Source organism: Carcharodon carcharias, chromosome 6, assembly GCF_017639515.1.
Source record: "Carcharodon carcharias isolate sCarCar2 chromosome 6, sCarCar2.pri, whole genome shotgun sequence".
Classification (NCBI taxonomy): Eukaryota; Metazoa; Chordata; class Chondrichthyes; order Lamniformes; family Lamnidae; genus Carcharodon; species Carcharodon carcharias.
The window spans coordinates 86,921,303-86,936,291 of NC_054472.1; the positions used below are offsets into that span (position 1 = coordinate 86,921,303).

The 14,989-nt window shown below is 42.4% G+C and overlaps 1 protein-coding gene across 3 annotated transcripts in view; it reads right to left on the reverse strand.

Moving 5' to 3' along the window:
• Positions 1-14,989, reverse strand: part of prex2 (phosphatidylinositol-3,4,5-trisphosphate-dependent Rac exchange factor 2) — a 775,268-nt gene that overhangs the window by 316,049 nt on the left and 444,230 nt on the right. For all 3 annotated transcript variants that reach the window (XM_041190559.1, XM_041190558.1, XM_041190560.1), the window contains exon 25: positions 14,439-14,646. In XM_041190559.1, the coding sequence (XP_041046493.1) occupies positions 14,439-14,646 (208 nt within the window). The remainder of the gene's footprint in view (positions 1-14,438; positions 14,647-14,989) is intronic.

The window sequence follows — 14,989 nt, forward strand, 5'->3', positions numbered from 1 at the left end:
TTTTATTTTCCGCAATAACCTTTGATGTGGCACTTTATCGAGTGCTTTCTGAAAATCTAAGTACAGTACATCCACCAGTTTCCCTTTATCCAGAGTACATGTTACTTCTTCAAAGAGTTCCAATAAGTTGGTTAAACATGATTTCCCTTTCACAAAACCATGTTGACACTGCCTAATTACCTTGAACTTATCCAAGTGCACTGCTATTGTTTCTTTAATAATAACTTCTAACATTTTCCCTATGACAGATCTCAAGCTACCTGGCCTGTAGTTTCCCACTTTCTGTCTCCATCCCTTTTTGAAGAATGGGGTTACATTTGCTATCTTCCAATCTAATGGAATCTTCCCTGAATCTAGGGAGTTTCAGAAAATTAAGGGAGTTTCAGAAAATTAAAAAACAATCCATCAACCATCTCACTAGCCACGTCTTTTAAGACCCTAGGATGAAGTCCATCAGGACCCAGGCTCTTGTCAGCCTGCAGCTCCAACAATTTACTCAGTACCACATAGGTCACTCACAGCCATTGGCTGTGTGTGGCCAATATATACTGGATGCATCCCCACTGCTTTGTTGGGGGAGACCAATCTCACCTTCCGCACAGGAACTATCTCTATCCTCCCCAGCCAGCTTTGCTACCTGTTCCTCGTGGGTGGAGAATCCTCAACTCTGGGATCTCCCCCTCCAGTTTTGACTTTCTGCATTTTGTTGTGGGCGATCTTGTCCTGCATAAAAGTAGATGGATTTTCTGTGAGCACTATGGATGAAAGAGCAATTCAGAAGCATGTTTGCCTGTTGTGTGCACTGAGTCCTCCCCATTAAGGGATTAAGACGTTGTTTATGCAAGGACTTACATGAGATGGCAAGCTTAGCATGGCTGACAGACATTCAGTGCTGATGCCTCATCTGTTGGTCATGTGTGACAGCCTGTGGACTCTAACCCTTAGACTGCCTGATTCCCTTATGAGAGTGTGAGACTGGAATGAGTAGAAGTTTCACTTACCCTGGAGCAGCGTATCAGATCATTCATCCTTTTCCTGCATTGCAGAGTAGTCCTTTTTTGTTGCCCATAGGCAATGACTGCCCTGGGTGAGCATCTCCCAGGCCGGTGTGGTCAGGTAAGAGGACCTCCAGCTCCTATCCCAAGCAAAGAGAACCTCCTGCCTTTCCTGGACAGCCTGGAGGAAAATCCCCAGGAAGGCCCTACTGAACCATGGAGTAGCGGGTTTGGGTGCCATGGAGAACCTGAATGACAAAAGACACCTGGCCTGCTGTGAATGAATGTCTGTCCAGGTGCCGAATCCCTGCCCACCCCGCCACAAGATTTGTCGAGCTCCTTGCTGGTGCATAATTAATGGGCTGAAAAGCTGAAGATCATGTGGACTCAGCCAACTTGTCACCCAGCAGGAATTACTTTCCCACCTACCACCACACTTAGTCCCCAGAATAAAAAATTCCACCCACTATCTTTATCAGCCTCAAATATGCTCAACGATGGAGTGAATTTCAAAGATTTGCAATCTTTCAGTGAAGAAGTATCTTCTTATCTCAGTCCTAAATGTTCAACCCCATATCCAATACTTGGCCTCTTATCCTGTGGCTGTGCCCCCGTGTTCTAGATTCCCAAACCAGGGGAAACAACATCTCAGTGCCTATCCTGTCAACCTCTTCAGAATTTTAAGTTTCTTTTCCCTTCTGGCAGAAGGGCACCCAATACAACCTAGAGACATGGGTGCCGATAGCCATTATTAAAATAAAGAAATCTCTTCCTGAGCCCGCTAACTTTTGCAGAGAAACAGAATGTGAAAGCAAAGAAATAGGCCAATGGACCTATAAAATCCGTGCTGCCATTTCTCTCCACAGAGACTTGAGCACATAATCAAGGCTGGCACTTTTGTGCAGTACTTGAGCCACCTGTCAAAGGTGCCCTCTTAGTTGGATATAAAATGTGCCATGAGACTATTTCAGAAACAAACGTGTTCTCTTTTGTGTCCCGGCCAATAGTTATCTGACAAACAATTTCATTAAAACAGATTATCTGGTTGCAGTACTATTTGTGGAAGTTTGCTGTGTTCAAATTGGCTGCCCTGTTTCCTACATTACTAGATTTTGCCTCATTTTTTTTTTCCACTGGTTTTAGAATACTGTGAGCATCTTTTTAAACTGCAAAACAGGTCCAGGTTTTGCTGCATTTGGGCACAGAATGCTTCAGTATCTAAGGAGTCATGAATGAAACTGAACACAGTGCAACCATCAGCAAGCAACCGCACTTTTGACCTTATGATGGAGGGAAAAACATTGATGAAGCAGCTGAAATACACTGAGCCTTGGACATTACCCTGAGATATTTCAGCAGCAATGTCCTGGGACTGAGATGATTGACCTCCAACAACCACAACCATCTCCTTACTCGCCAAAGTCTTTCCACTATCTACAAGGCATAAAATAGTATAAGTGTGAAGCAATACTCTCCACTTGTCTGGATGAGTGCAGCTCCAAGCTACAACATTTAAGAAGCTACACGCTATCCAGGACAAACCAGTCCACTTAATTAGCGACCCATCCACCACCTTAAACATTCACTACCTACCGCCAGCACACCCTAGAGCAGTGTGTACCATCTTACAAAATGCACTGCAGCAACGTACCAAGACTTTTTCAACTGTACCTTCCAAGGCTGCAAGTTTTGCCACCTAGATGAACAATGGCGTGGGAACACCGCCACCTAGAAGTCATGCACCATCCCGACTTGCAAATATATTGCTGTTCCTTCTTTGCCATTGGGTCAAAATCCTGAAACTCCCTATCTAACAGCATCGTTGATAGACCATAAGACATAGGAGCAGAAATTAGGCCAATCAGCCCATCGAGTCTGCTCTGCCATTCAATCATGGCTGATAAGTTTCTCAACCCCATTCTCCTTCCTTCTCCCCGTAACCCCGGACGGACATGTGGGCATGAGAGCAGGGTGGAGTGTTGAAATGGCAAGCGACAGGGAGGTCTGGGTAATGCTTGCGGACAGACTGAAGGTGTTCTGCAAAGCGGTCACCCAGTCTGCGTTTGGTCTCTCCAATGTAGAGGAAACTGCATTGGGAGCAAGGAATGCAGTAGATTAAGTTGAGGGAAGTGCAAGTGAAATGCTGCTTCACTTGAAAGGAGTGTAACATAATCTTAACTTGCTATCCCTTCTGCCCCATCTCAAGTCTCTGACTTTATAAATTCAGATGGCCTTGAGGTTTGACAGTTCTTCCACATCTCAGTCTATCGCGTTTGGAGAAATGGTAATCGTACTCTGTGTTTCTGGTACTTGATTATCTGCATTTGATTCACTTTTTGCACGCCTTCAATTTGCGTTTCTCCTTATTAACAACTCGCCTGCTTTTTTCAGGTTTGTCCAGTTCCTTCTGAAGGGAATGTGCACTCCATTCATTCCTAGAGTGGACTTGAATTTTCTTTTTCCACAGCATCCACCAAGTTCTTGCTGGACGTATACATTTCGCAAATGGTACCTTTATTTCCACTCGTTTCACAATCTCAGCCAAAACTTTGTTTGCTGTTTTATTTTCAAACCATTTTACAAGCTTATGAATATTTTAATTCAGCTCAATGCTTCTCATAATATCTGAAGCATCAGTCCTCTTTTCTTCTAGTTCCTTGCACTTCAATGTCAGATTTATATTTTCCGATTTTATTTCTGACTTTTCTTTCTAACTTTGTCCTTGTCCTTCATTTTGGTTTCACTGTTGGCCAGATTTGTCTCCAGTGAAGGCTTAACTTGTTTCAGTTCTGTAATTGTGCTACTCAGAGCTTCATTATCTGCTCGCAGCTTGGAAAGTTCTACGGCTTTTCATTTCAATGCTGCCTCTTTTCCATTCAACTATTTCTTCAGTTTTTCCATCTCTTTCTTCTAGCTTTCGGCTTCCTCCTGCAATATTGAGTCTTCTCTGCCAACTGGCTCTTCAGTTTATTCAGAATGATGTTAAATTCATTTCTCTTTCCTTCGTAATTTTCCGGGAGAATAAACTTTGTCCTGAGGGATTCTTGTAACATGTGATGGTCCTTCAACAGGTTTTCCTTTTTTTTGTGAAGCTCACTTGTTTCATCTTGAGCTTTTGAGTTCATCTGAGTCTCTTTGAGTTTCTTTTACCGTGCTTCCATTCTGCTGTTTAAGATGGTCTTCATTTCGCTGGATGATTACACATTTCTTTTGCATTTGATCTTGAAAGATAATCAACTATTCTTTCAAGTGTTTATTTTCTTGTTGACCCAACTCACTGAACTCCAGTGCATTGTTTTGTTGCTACTGATATTTCTAACGCAGCTTTTTCTTAAGTAATATTCAACATCCTTTTTAGCTCCTCATGTTTTTTCATGGCCACATATAGATTCTTCAAGGAGTCATTCAGGGTTACAACATCTTTGCGTGTCTTTTCTGCCTGCTGTTTTTCCTGGCTATACATATGGTTGAGTTTTTCCAACTCACGCTTTGATTTGCCAACTGTGGAATTGAGGGCCATTATTTCCTCCTGATAAATTTCAGAGATGACACAAAGTTGTTTGTTCAGATCTCGAATAACTTGGTTCATTGAAAACTTCAGTTTATCAGAGGCACTTGAGTCTTGCGCTTCAGGTTTTTCAGTTGAGCTCTGATGCGAACATTTTCTTGCATAACAGCTTCATTTACCATTTGCACATTTTGCTTCTTTTGAACTACCTCAGATAGCTTTTCTTCACTCACAGCCATCTGCTCACTGTGCACTGTCATCTGTCTCCCTTGCTCTGGGGTCTTTTGGCTCCTTCTCCTGGGTTTTCTGTCACCCTCTTTCTGGGATCTTTTGTTGCCCTCTCCCTGGGGTCTTTAGTTGCCCTTGGCGCTTTACTGGGATTTTCTCTCTCTCTGGGGTCTCTTGTTGCCCTCAGCACTTTATTGGGAGTTTAAAATAGTTATAAAAGCCTTAAAGTATCTCATGAAATGTTGAGTATAGATCTATATGTTGGCTGTGGAGTATTTCACCAGCAAATGAACCAAAGATGAATAAAAATTTATCAACTTGTACTTCTTCTGATTCCTTATTTAATCTTATTGTTCTTTTGTAAACTAAAAACTGTCTTCTCCAAGGCTCCCACTCTTTTCACACACAAGATAAAAGCTCCCACTCTTTTGTCTGGTTTAGCCCTTTCCATTGCACAAATGCATCTGACTCTTCTAATTTTCCATCCATGGCTGTTTTTTCCTCTTGGTGTTCCTACTTTAAATGTTGTTACTGCTTTAAGAGCTGTCAGTGCAGTAACTAATTTTTTTTCCTCTCAGGTTTCTCTGTAAATGTTTCCTACACTCTTCCTGATGTTGCAGGCTCCCCGGCAATCAAGGGCCTTCTTTTTGAAAACTGTATTAAACTCTTAAGATAGTAGCATTTCTTTTCTGGGCAATTCTTGCATTTACTCCAGAATGGCTTTTTTAAATGTCCCAAGTTGTGGGAGTTTTGGCAGGCTCACTGCCCAATCAGGGTCCTTTTTTTAAACTTAAAGTGACAACACTTTGTCTTTAAAATCTGCAAGCATTTTTTAAAACGCTGCAGGTTCTGCTTAAACCTTTGACTCTGCTACCCGATTTTTACAGCTTTGCTTTTTTTTTTATTTTTTTTTTATTTGCAGCTCTTTCACCTGCCCTCTGATGCTGAGCACTTGGGACTACCACCTATTATAAAATATAAGTACAGCTACTCTTTTGATTTTTGTACACCATCTTGTGAACTGTGTCACTGAGCTTCTTGCAATTTTCTGTAATGGACTTCAACTCACACTGTAGTGAAGCTTCTTCAAATTTTTCTTCTAGTTTTCTTCTTAGGTGCATGTCTGTCTAGTTAGGCTTCAGTTGCTTTTAATTGTTCATACCTTGGGATGCAGTTCTGCATTCATGCATTTAGCTGCCACCTTTCATATTTTCATGGATCATCATGTTGGATTATGGTACGATCTCGGATGTAATATCTTGTAGAGGTGTCCGCCGCTGCCAAACATGTTGTAATATGCTGATATCGCACCGCTGGCAACCATGTTGTAATATTGGTTTTTTAGATGTCTCATTGATGAGTTCTTGCAGACTTGTATATTTAAACATAAACCCTTTATTGTTAGCCTTTAACTATTTACAGATCCCAGGTTACTGTCATGCATGGTGCTTTAACCTCCATCCACGCTGGTTCCAGAGTGTGCTTTGTAGATGATTCTCTCAGTCTATTACCATATGAACCTATACATCATACCGTGGGCAGTGTTATTTTCCAGTCCCACATTAATCCCTGCTCTGCTGACCACCTTCACATTAGACAGCACACAACATCTTACAACAGGCAATTTTCAACATGATTTGGTAGATGCCAGTGTTGTAGCTGTACTGCAACAGCTTGGCTAGGTGCATAGTTACTCTTGGAGCATAAGACTTTAATACTGCAGCCTGGATGTTGTTAGGGCCCATAGCCTTTTCTGTGTCTAGTGCATTTGGCTGTTTCTTGCTGTCACATGGAGTGAATTTAACTGGCTGAAGACAGGTTTCTGTGATGAAGGAGACAGAGATGGATCACCCACTCGACACTTCTGGCTGAAGATGGTTACAAATGCTTCAGCTGTGTCTTTGGCACTCATACACTGTTCCCTGCATTATTCAGGATGGGAATGTTCATGGAGTCTCCTCTTCACAATTGGTTGTTTAATCTATTCACAATTGGATGGGGCAGGACTGCAGAGCTTTGATCTGATCTGCTGCTTATAGGATTACATAGCTTTGTCAATAGCTTGCTGCTTCTGTTGTTTATCATGCATGATGTCCTATGTTGTTCATCACCAAGTGGGCAGCACATTTTTAGGTATGTCTGGCGCAATTGTCTGGCTCTTCTGCCAGGACCCAGTCAGAGCCAGTTGGAGCAGCAGCGGGAACGGTGTGGAGTGACCCTGGGGGCGAGCAGTGTCAGTGGAGCTTCTCAATAAAAGCCTGAAGGTCAAAACCCAGATCGAACCAGTCAGAGCAGCAGCGGGAGTAGAGCAGAGTGAATCTGGGGGCAAGCAGTGCCAACGGAGCTTCTCAATAAAAGCCCAGATCGAACCAGTCAGAGCAGCAGCTAACCCAAACAGGAACACTGCCAGAATTCAAAAAGGCTAACAAAAGTGATGTCAGCACAAAGCAGAGAGCTGATTGGTAGGTAGGGGGTAAGTTGTTTTTCTCCACTTTAAAACTATATTAAGGAAAGGCAAGAGTTCTAGCTTTCTTTTTAAAAAAAGAAACTCAAATAATTTTCTACTTGGCTTAAATTTAGGGTAAGAGTATTTTAACTAAAGGTATAGAGCTCAGTCCCATGTATTGCATGGCCTGCAGTATGTGGAAAGTCTTAGACACTCCTGGCTGTCTGGTTGACCACATCTGCAGGAAGTTCCACCAGTTTGACCAGCTTAAGCGCCAGATTTCAGAGCTTGAGCATCAGCTGGAAGCACCGCAGTGCATCCACAAGGCTGAGAGTTACAGGGATAGCACATTTTTAGACATGGTCACCCTGCAGCTTAAAGAAATGCAGTCAGAGAAGGAATGGGTGACTATCAGTCAGAAGAATGGAGCCAGGCAGGTAGTCAGGAAAGCCTCAGAATGCATCTCACTCAAGAACAGTTTTTCTGCTTTGGAAAACAGTGAGAATGATGATTTCTCTGGGAGTGCAGCCAAGGTCCTGCTGCAAAAGGGGGGAGGAGAAAAATGAGGAAGAGCAATAGTGGGAGGAGACTCAATAGTGAGGCGTACAGACAGGTGTTTCTGCGGCTGCAGGTGTGACTCCAGGATGGCGTGTTGCCTCCCTGGGGCCAGGGTCAAGGATGTCACTGAACAGCTGCAGGGCATTCTGAAGGGAGAGGCGAACAGTCAGAGATCATGGTTGACATTGGTACCAATCACATAGTAGAAAGAGGGTCCTGCAACAAGAATCTAGGGAGCTAGGTAGCAGTCTGAAAATCAAGACCTGAAAGGTTGTAATCTCTGGATTACTCCTGGTGCTACGGGTTAGTGAGTATAGGAATAGGCATATAGAGAAGATGAATACGTGGCTGAAGAGTTGGTGCAGGAGGGAGGGCTTTAGATTCCTGGATCACTGGGTCCATTTCTGGGGAAGGTCGGACCTGTACAAGTCCGACACATTGCACCTGAACCGGAATGGTAAATCCCCAGGCCCAGATGCGATGTATCCCAGGCTGCTGCTGGATGCAAGGGAGGAGATTACAGGGGCCCTACATTAATTTTCAAATCCTCTCTGGCCACAGGAGAGGCGCCAGAGGACTCGAGGACAGCTAATTGGTACCATTATTCAAGAACAATGGTAGGGATAAACCAGGGAATGATAGGCCAGTGAGTCTAACATCAGTGGTAGGGAAACTTTTGGAAAAAATTCCGAGGGACAGGATTAATCTCCACTTAAATATGCAAGGATTAATCAAAGATAGTCAGCATGGCTTTGTCAGGGGGAGATCATGTCTAACAAATTTGATTGAATTTTTCGAGAAAGTGACTAGGTGTGTAGATGAGGGTAATGCAGTTGATGTAGTCTACATAGACTTCAGAGAGCTTTTGACAAGGTCTCGCATGGGAGACTGGTAAAGAAGGTAAGAGTCCATGAGATCCAGGGCAATTTGGCAAATTGGATCCAAAATTAGCTTAGTGGCGGGAGGCAGAGGGTGATGGTCGAAGGTTATTTTTGTGACTAGAAGCCTGTGTCCAGTTGGCGTATCGCAAGGTTTGGTGCTGGGTCTCTTGCTGTTTGTAGTGTACATTAATGATCGAGACATGAACGTGGGAGACATGATCAGTAAGTTTGCAGATAATATGAAAATTGGTGGTGTGGTAAATAGCAAGGATGAAAGCCTTAGACTACAGGATGATTAGATGGGCTGGTCAGATGGGCAGAACAGTGGCAAATGGAATTAATCCTGAAGTGTGAGGTGATGCATTTTGGGAGGACTAACAAGGCAAGGAAGTACACAATGAATGGTAGGACCCTAGGAAGTACAGAGGATCAGAGGGACCTTGGTGTGCATGTCCATAGATCCTTGAAGGAAGCAGGACAGGTAGATAATGTGGTTAAGAAGGCAAATGGGATACTTGCCTTATTAGTCGAGGCATTGAGTATAAGAGCAGGGAGGTTATGGTGGAGCTGTATAAAATGTTAGTTAGACCACATCTGGAGTACTGTGTGCAGTTATGGTCACCACATTATAGGAAGGATGTGATTGCACTAGAGGTTGCAGAGGAGATTCTCCAGGATGTTGCCTGGGCTGGAGCATTTCAGCTATGAAGAGAGGCTAGAAATGCTGGGGTTGTTTTCCTTACAGCAGAGAAGGCTGAGGGGGGACTGATTGAGGTGTATAAAATTATGAGCGGCATAGATAAAGTAGACAGGAAGAAACTTTTCCCCTTCATGGGGGGGTGGTCAATAACCAGGTGATATAGGTTCAAGGTAAGGGGTAGGAGGTTTAGAGGGGATTTAAGGAAAACTTTTTTCACCCAGAGGGTGGGTGGAATCCGGAACACACTGCCTGGAAGGGTGGCAGAGGCAGGGACCCTCACAACATTTAAGAAGTATTTAGATGAACACTTGAAATGCCTTAGCATGCAGGGCTACAGATGCTGGAAAATGGGATTAGAGTAGATAGGTGCTTGGTGACCAGTGCAGCCACAATGGGCCAAAAGGCTTCTTTCCGTGCTGTAAAACAATATGACTCTATGACATTGCTCATTGAATGAGGGTTGCTCCACTGGCACGATGATAATTGTAGAATGAAGGATATGTCAGACCATAAAGTTACAGACTGTGCTGGAATACAATTCTGCTGTTGTTGATGTTGCTCATGGATGCCCATATTTGAGTTGCTAAATCCATTTTGAACCTATCCCATTTAGCATTGTGCTCATGCCACACAACACAATGGAGGGTGGACAGTGTGAAGGTGGGATGCCATCTCCACAAGAACTGTGTGGTGGTCCCTCTTACCAATACTGCCATGGGCAGATGCATCTGTGACAGGTAGATTGGTAAGGATGAGGTCAAGTATGATTTTTTCCCTCATGTTGGTTCTCTCACCATCTGTCATAAGCCCAGATGCGTGTTTATCAGGGCTCAACCTGCTCAGTCAGTAATGGTGCTACAGAGCCACTCTTGGTGGCGGACATTGAAATGTGCCACTCAAAGTATATTTTGTGCTCTTGCTACCCTCCATACTCCTTCCAAGTGGTGTTCAAGATGAGAAGTACCGATTTATAAGCTGGGGGAGGGTAATAGGTGGTAATCAGCACAAGGTTGTCTTGCCCAGATTTAACCTGATGCCATGAGCCTTAACGGGTCTGGAGTCAATGTTGAAGACTCCCAGGGCAACTCCTTCCCAAGCGTATACCACTGTGCTGCCACCTTTGGTAGGCCTGTCCTGCTGGTGGGATAGGACATATCCAAGGATGGTGATGGAAAGGTCTGGGCTGTTGGCTGAAAGGTATGATTTTGTAAGTGTGACTATGTCAGGCTGTTGCTTGACTAGTCTGTGGGACAGCTCTCTCAATTTTGTCAGAAGTTCCCAAATGTTAAGGAGGTGGACTTTGCAAGGTCAACTGGGCTGGGTGTCCCTTTGTCATGTCCAGTGCCGAGGTCGATACCAGGTGGCCTTTCCTGTTTTTGACCTTCTCATAGCTGTTTTGATACAATTGAGTAACTTGCTTAGCTATTTCAGAGGGTAATTGAGAGTCAGATACATTGTTGTGGGTCTGGAGTCACATGTAGGCTGTACTGGTAAGGATGGTAGATTTCCTTTCCTAAAGAACATTAATGAGCCAAATGGATTTGTAATGACCATCCCTTAGTTTCATAGTCAACGTTACTGATTGTATCTGCCTGCTTTCTGTGTTGAGAGAGTGCTAAGAGTGCCCGCAGTACTGTTGCTTTGAGAGACTGTAGCATCATACCTGTCTGCTCCTGCCATGAAGTCCATATGGCAGGTCCTAACTATGATTTCAAATCACCCCTGAGCAGGGGTGTATCACCATGGCCTTCCAGGCTGAAGAGAGAGAAAGATGAACAGGAGCAGGCAGACCTTTCCTTTTGGTCCCACATGGGCTTTTCTTGCACTGGATCCCACCCCTGACATCCCACTGGATCGTTTCAGAACCTCCTTTCCCACAACTACCTACATGCCAGTGGACAGCCAAAGATTGGCCAATTTTTTTAGAGATCAGCTGCCACTCCTCACTTGAAACAAAAGCATGTTAATAAGACTGGGAAGTTAAAATATCTTGACCTCTTTTTAACTAAATCCACCATCCACCCGCCAAAACCTAAGTGGAGTTAAAATAAGGGCCCAACTGTCATGAGCGGATAACGGGTGCAATATTCGGGTACATTAGATAGAAGGATTTCTTTGGGCTGAATATTTATAATGAAGTGAAGGAACAGTTGTAGATATATACCTTTCTGTGTTAGAGACATTCATGATAAGTTTGAAAGCTGTTAACAACAATAGGAGATGCAAAGAAACTGTAAGTGCCATACATGCTCAGTGTGCTACATTCATGGAAAAACATGTTGGATTCTCCTACTTTGGCTGAGCTGCTAAGGTTACTAAACCTATTTCAGCACTGTTTTGAGATGTGCTTTGTATTGGAGGTAGCATTTACACTGGTGGTCATGGGCTTCATTTACGTTGCATATTCTACTGTAGGCCTGTGGCACTCATTGCTGAAAGAGGGCCCTCTCCCCGCCTCACTTTGGTTATATTTCCGGGCCTTATTCTATCACAGATATTGGATGTCTCCACTTCCCTTACTTGTTTCTGATATGTTATATTGGTCTTTCAAACATAAAATGTCACAAAGCCTGTCCCTTTAAAGTCCTGCAGAACTTTAAATCTAGCAGAAGTATGTGATTTCCCACCCACTAACAGCTGAATGTCCAATCACAGATCTTTTCCAAATCTGGAGTTCACTCAGAGTATTATAATGGGACTGACACCAGAAACACATTCGAATCAGCACACTACATGTTGAGCAAATCCAATTCTGGCATCATTCTGTGCCCACTCGGCTCAGCCAATCAGAAAACCTGCATGTTGCAGTGACCTCCAGATTTGTAAAACCATTCCTAGGACACCAAATTCTATTAAATTTATTGTCTTTTTTGTTCAAGGGCCAGCATTTATTGCCAATCTCAAATTGGTCTTGAGAAGGAGGTAGTGACCTGTCTTCATGAACAGCTGCAATCCATGTGGTGAAGGTACAGTGCTGTTAGGAAGGGAATTCAGGATTTTGAGCCAGTGACGGCGAAACAATATATTTGCAAGTCACGATGGTCTGTGACTTGGAGAAGAACTTGTAGGTGGTGGAGTTCCCATAAACTGAGTGACTTGCTAGGCTATTTCAAAGGACAGTTAAGAGTCAATCATATTGCTGTGGATCTGGAGTCACATATAGACAGACGAGCTAGAGATAGCAGATTTCTTTCACTAAAGAACATTTCACTGAAGGACCCAGGGGAATTTTTACAATTTAGTACTTTCATGGTCACCACTGCTGATACCACTTTTTTATTCCAAATTTATTTGATTAACTGAACTTAAATTCTCCAAGAGTTCAAACTTGTATTTTCGAATCAGTATTCCATGCCACTGGATTGCTAATATAAAGATACTGTCAGGCCTACTGAGTATTTCCAGCATTCTTGTTTTAATTTAGATTTCTAGTATCCAATTTTTCCTCTGGATTACCAGACTTTACCCTAATACATGTATGATTATACCTCATTACAATTTGTTTTTTGAAGATCACCTAATTTCACAAAATGCTTTTTTTTACTTCTCTATTGCAGTCAATACTACACAACATGATTTTTGCATACATCATACATTTCAGCCAAAATCTATAAATCATTAGGCCACTCAAAGTTACGAATATCATTTCCACTGAAAGGCTTATTAGTTAACGGCAAAGACAAATATTTCTAATTTTTGAGGCCGTTGTGAACTGAAACAGTCTCTCCAAAAGGATACATTTAACAAGAAAATATTCCAGATGGGCACTCTTTTCTGGTCAGATAGATATTACACATGCAGCTACTTCAGAACAGTTATCTCATTAAATTGTTATGTGTTCATTAAATATTCATAGATTGCTGCATCACCGGGACCTTTTTGCCTCATTCCTCTGTCATGAATATTGCTTCAGCTTTAAGTGCATTCAGCAGCTACTGGCAGTTGACCCTCTATTCACTAGTTATCCTAAACAATGTCCCCCCTACCCCTTACTCCAGCACCCTACCTGGTGCTCCCAGCATCAGGAGCACCACAAAATTATTTAAATCATTGGATTTTGCAATGTCACTTGAAGTGAGCAATGTAGGGTGCAGGTAAATGCAATTCCAGGATTGTACTATCAGCCTCTGTAAGGCTCAGGAACATTTATCAACTTTTTTGAACTAAACCAAAAACTTAAGACAGGATCCTGCTTTTCTAACAGATATTTGGCAATAAAAATCAATGTTCTTCAGTTGTTTTATCATGCCATTAATGTTCTAGAGAAAACAATGTCCTTACATCTTTTAGTTCATTTTTGCCCACATATTTAATAGATCTCTAGGGATCACAAAGCTCTCATTTTGTGGAATGGTGAGGACTCAGCCCTCACAAAAGCAGGGCAAGAGCCAACCCGGACAACTAAAATTTTCAATAAAATACCTCTGTGTCACATAGAACAAAGCAGCTACATAAACAGCAGAAATGATGGTAAACATTTGATAACACTTTTACTCTCTACACCTGCATTCCTGATTTTCAAGGAGGAACAGCACTGTGAATTAGAAATTCATTCAAGTTGAGCAACATGTAATTACTTTTGAATGAATCCCCAATGGCCCATTTTGATGACTTCAGATTTTGATTAATATTTTGCTTTCATCCCCGGAGGTTCTGGGTTTAATTTCATTCAGATTGGCATATTTGAAGCTGCTATTTAATACTCTACCCAGTGCTGCCTGACTGCTGAGTCTACCTGTGAAATGTAAGAGGTTTAACACCAGAATGCTCAGTGGTTACTTTAAAGTATATTTGGTTTCCCACCATTGATAAAGCTGGCCAGGCCTTTATATAACTTGCATAAAATAAGTCACAGATATACTGTGCTATAGCTCATGGAGGCAAGAATGGTTACCAGGGGTAAACTGCTAGAGTGCTCGAGCCTTTTTAGTTAGGTGGGTGAAACATCCATTGTTGAATGGAGATGGGAGAAAGGACAACACCAGGTAGATTCGCTGTTAGAAGTTTTAATAAGTTGAGTATTGCATTTTATAGTAACCAGAGGAAAGTTACTTAACCATAACTTACAGTTGTCAGCCCTGTATCTTCATCAGTATTAAATAAGAAATTCTATTGTACTCACTCATCTATCTGAGCAATATAGATTTCCAGTTCCTTTACAACTGTCTGTAGCTTATTCAAAAGCTTTTGGTATGCATCTTGAGTTTCCACATCCTTTTCCTTTAGGAGGAAGTACAGACCAGGACCATTTTGCTGACCCAAACTATGTCCAGAGGGAGCTGCCATGGTGGTGATGCAATGATGGACATACTCCACTGGATCCAATTCATCTACAAAATAACAGCAATGTGAAAATTTAATGCTAAATGTTAAATTTCCTTCATTGTAAGGGTACTGACAAGAGTACCTGATGATATTTTCATGTCAACATGAAATACCTGTCAAATAAGAGTATGATTCCAGTCATTTAATAAATGATTTGGGTTTCATCTGTCTGATGAATAACCACATACATAGCACTGCTCGGTGACATTACCAATGAATGCCTGCAAAACTCCTAAATGTATCTACTTGTCAGCAATTTTCATTCAAATACAGTAAGACTTTTTTTGCCAATCAACCGGGTTAGCATCTTGCACGGGTTTTATTTGTGTGCTAAGACTAAAAAACCAG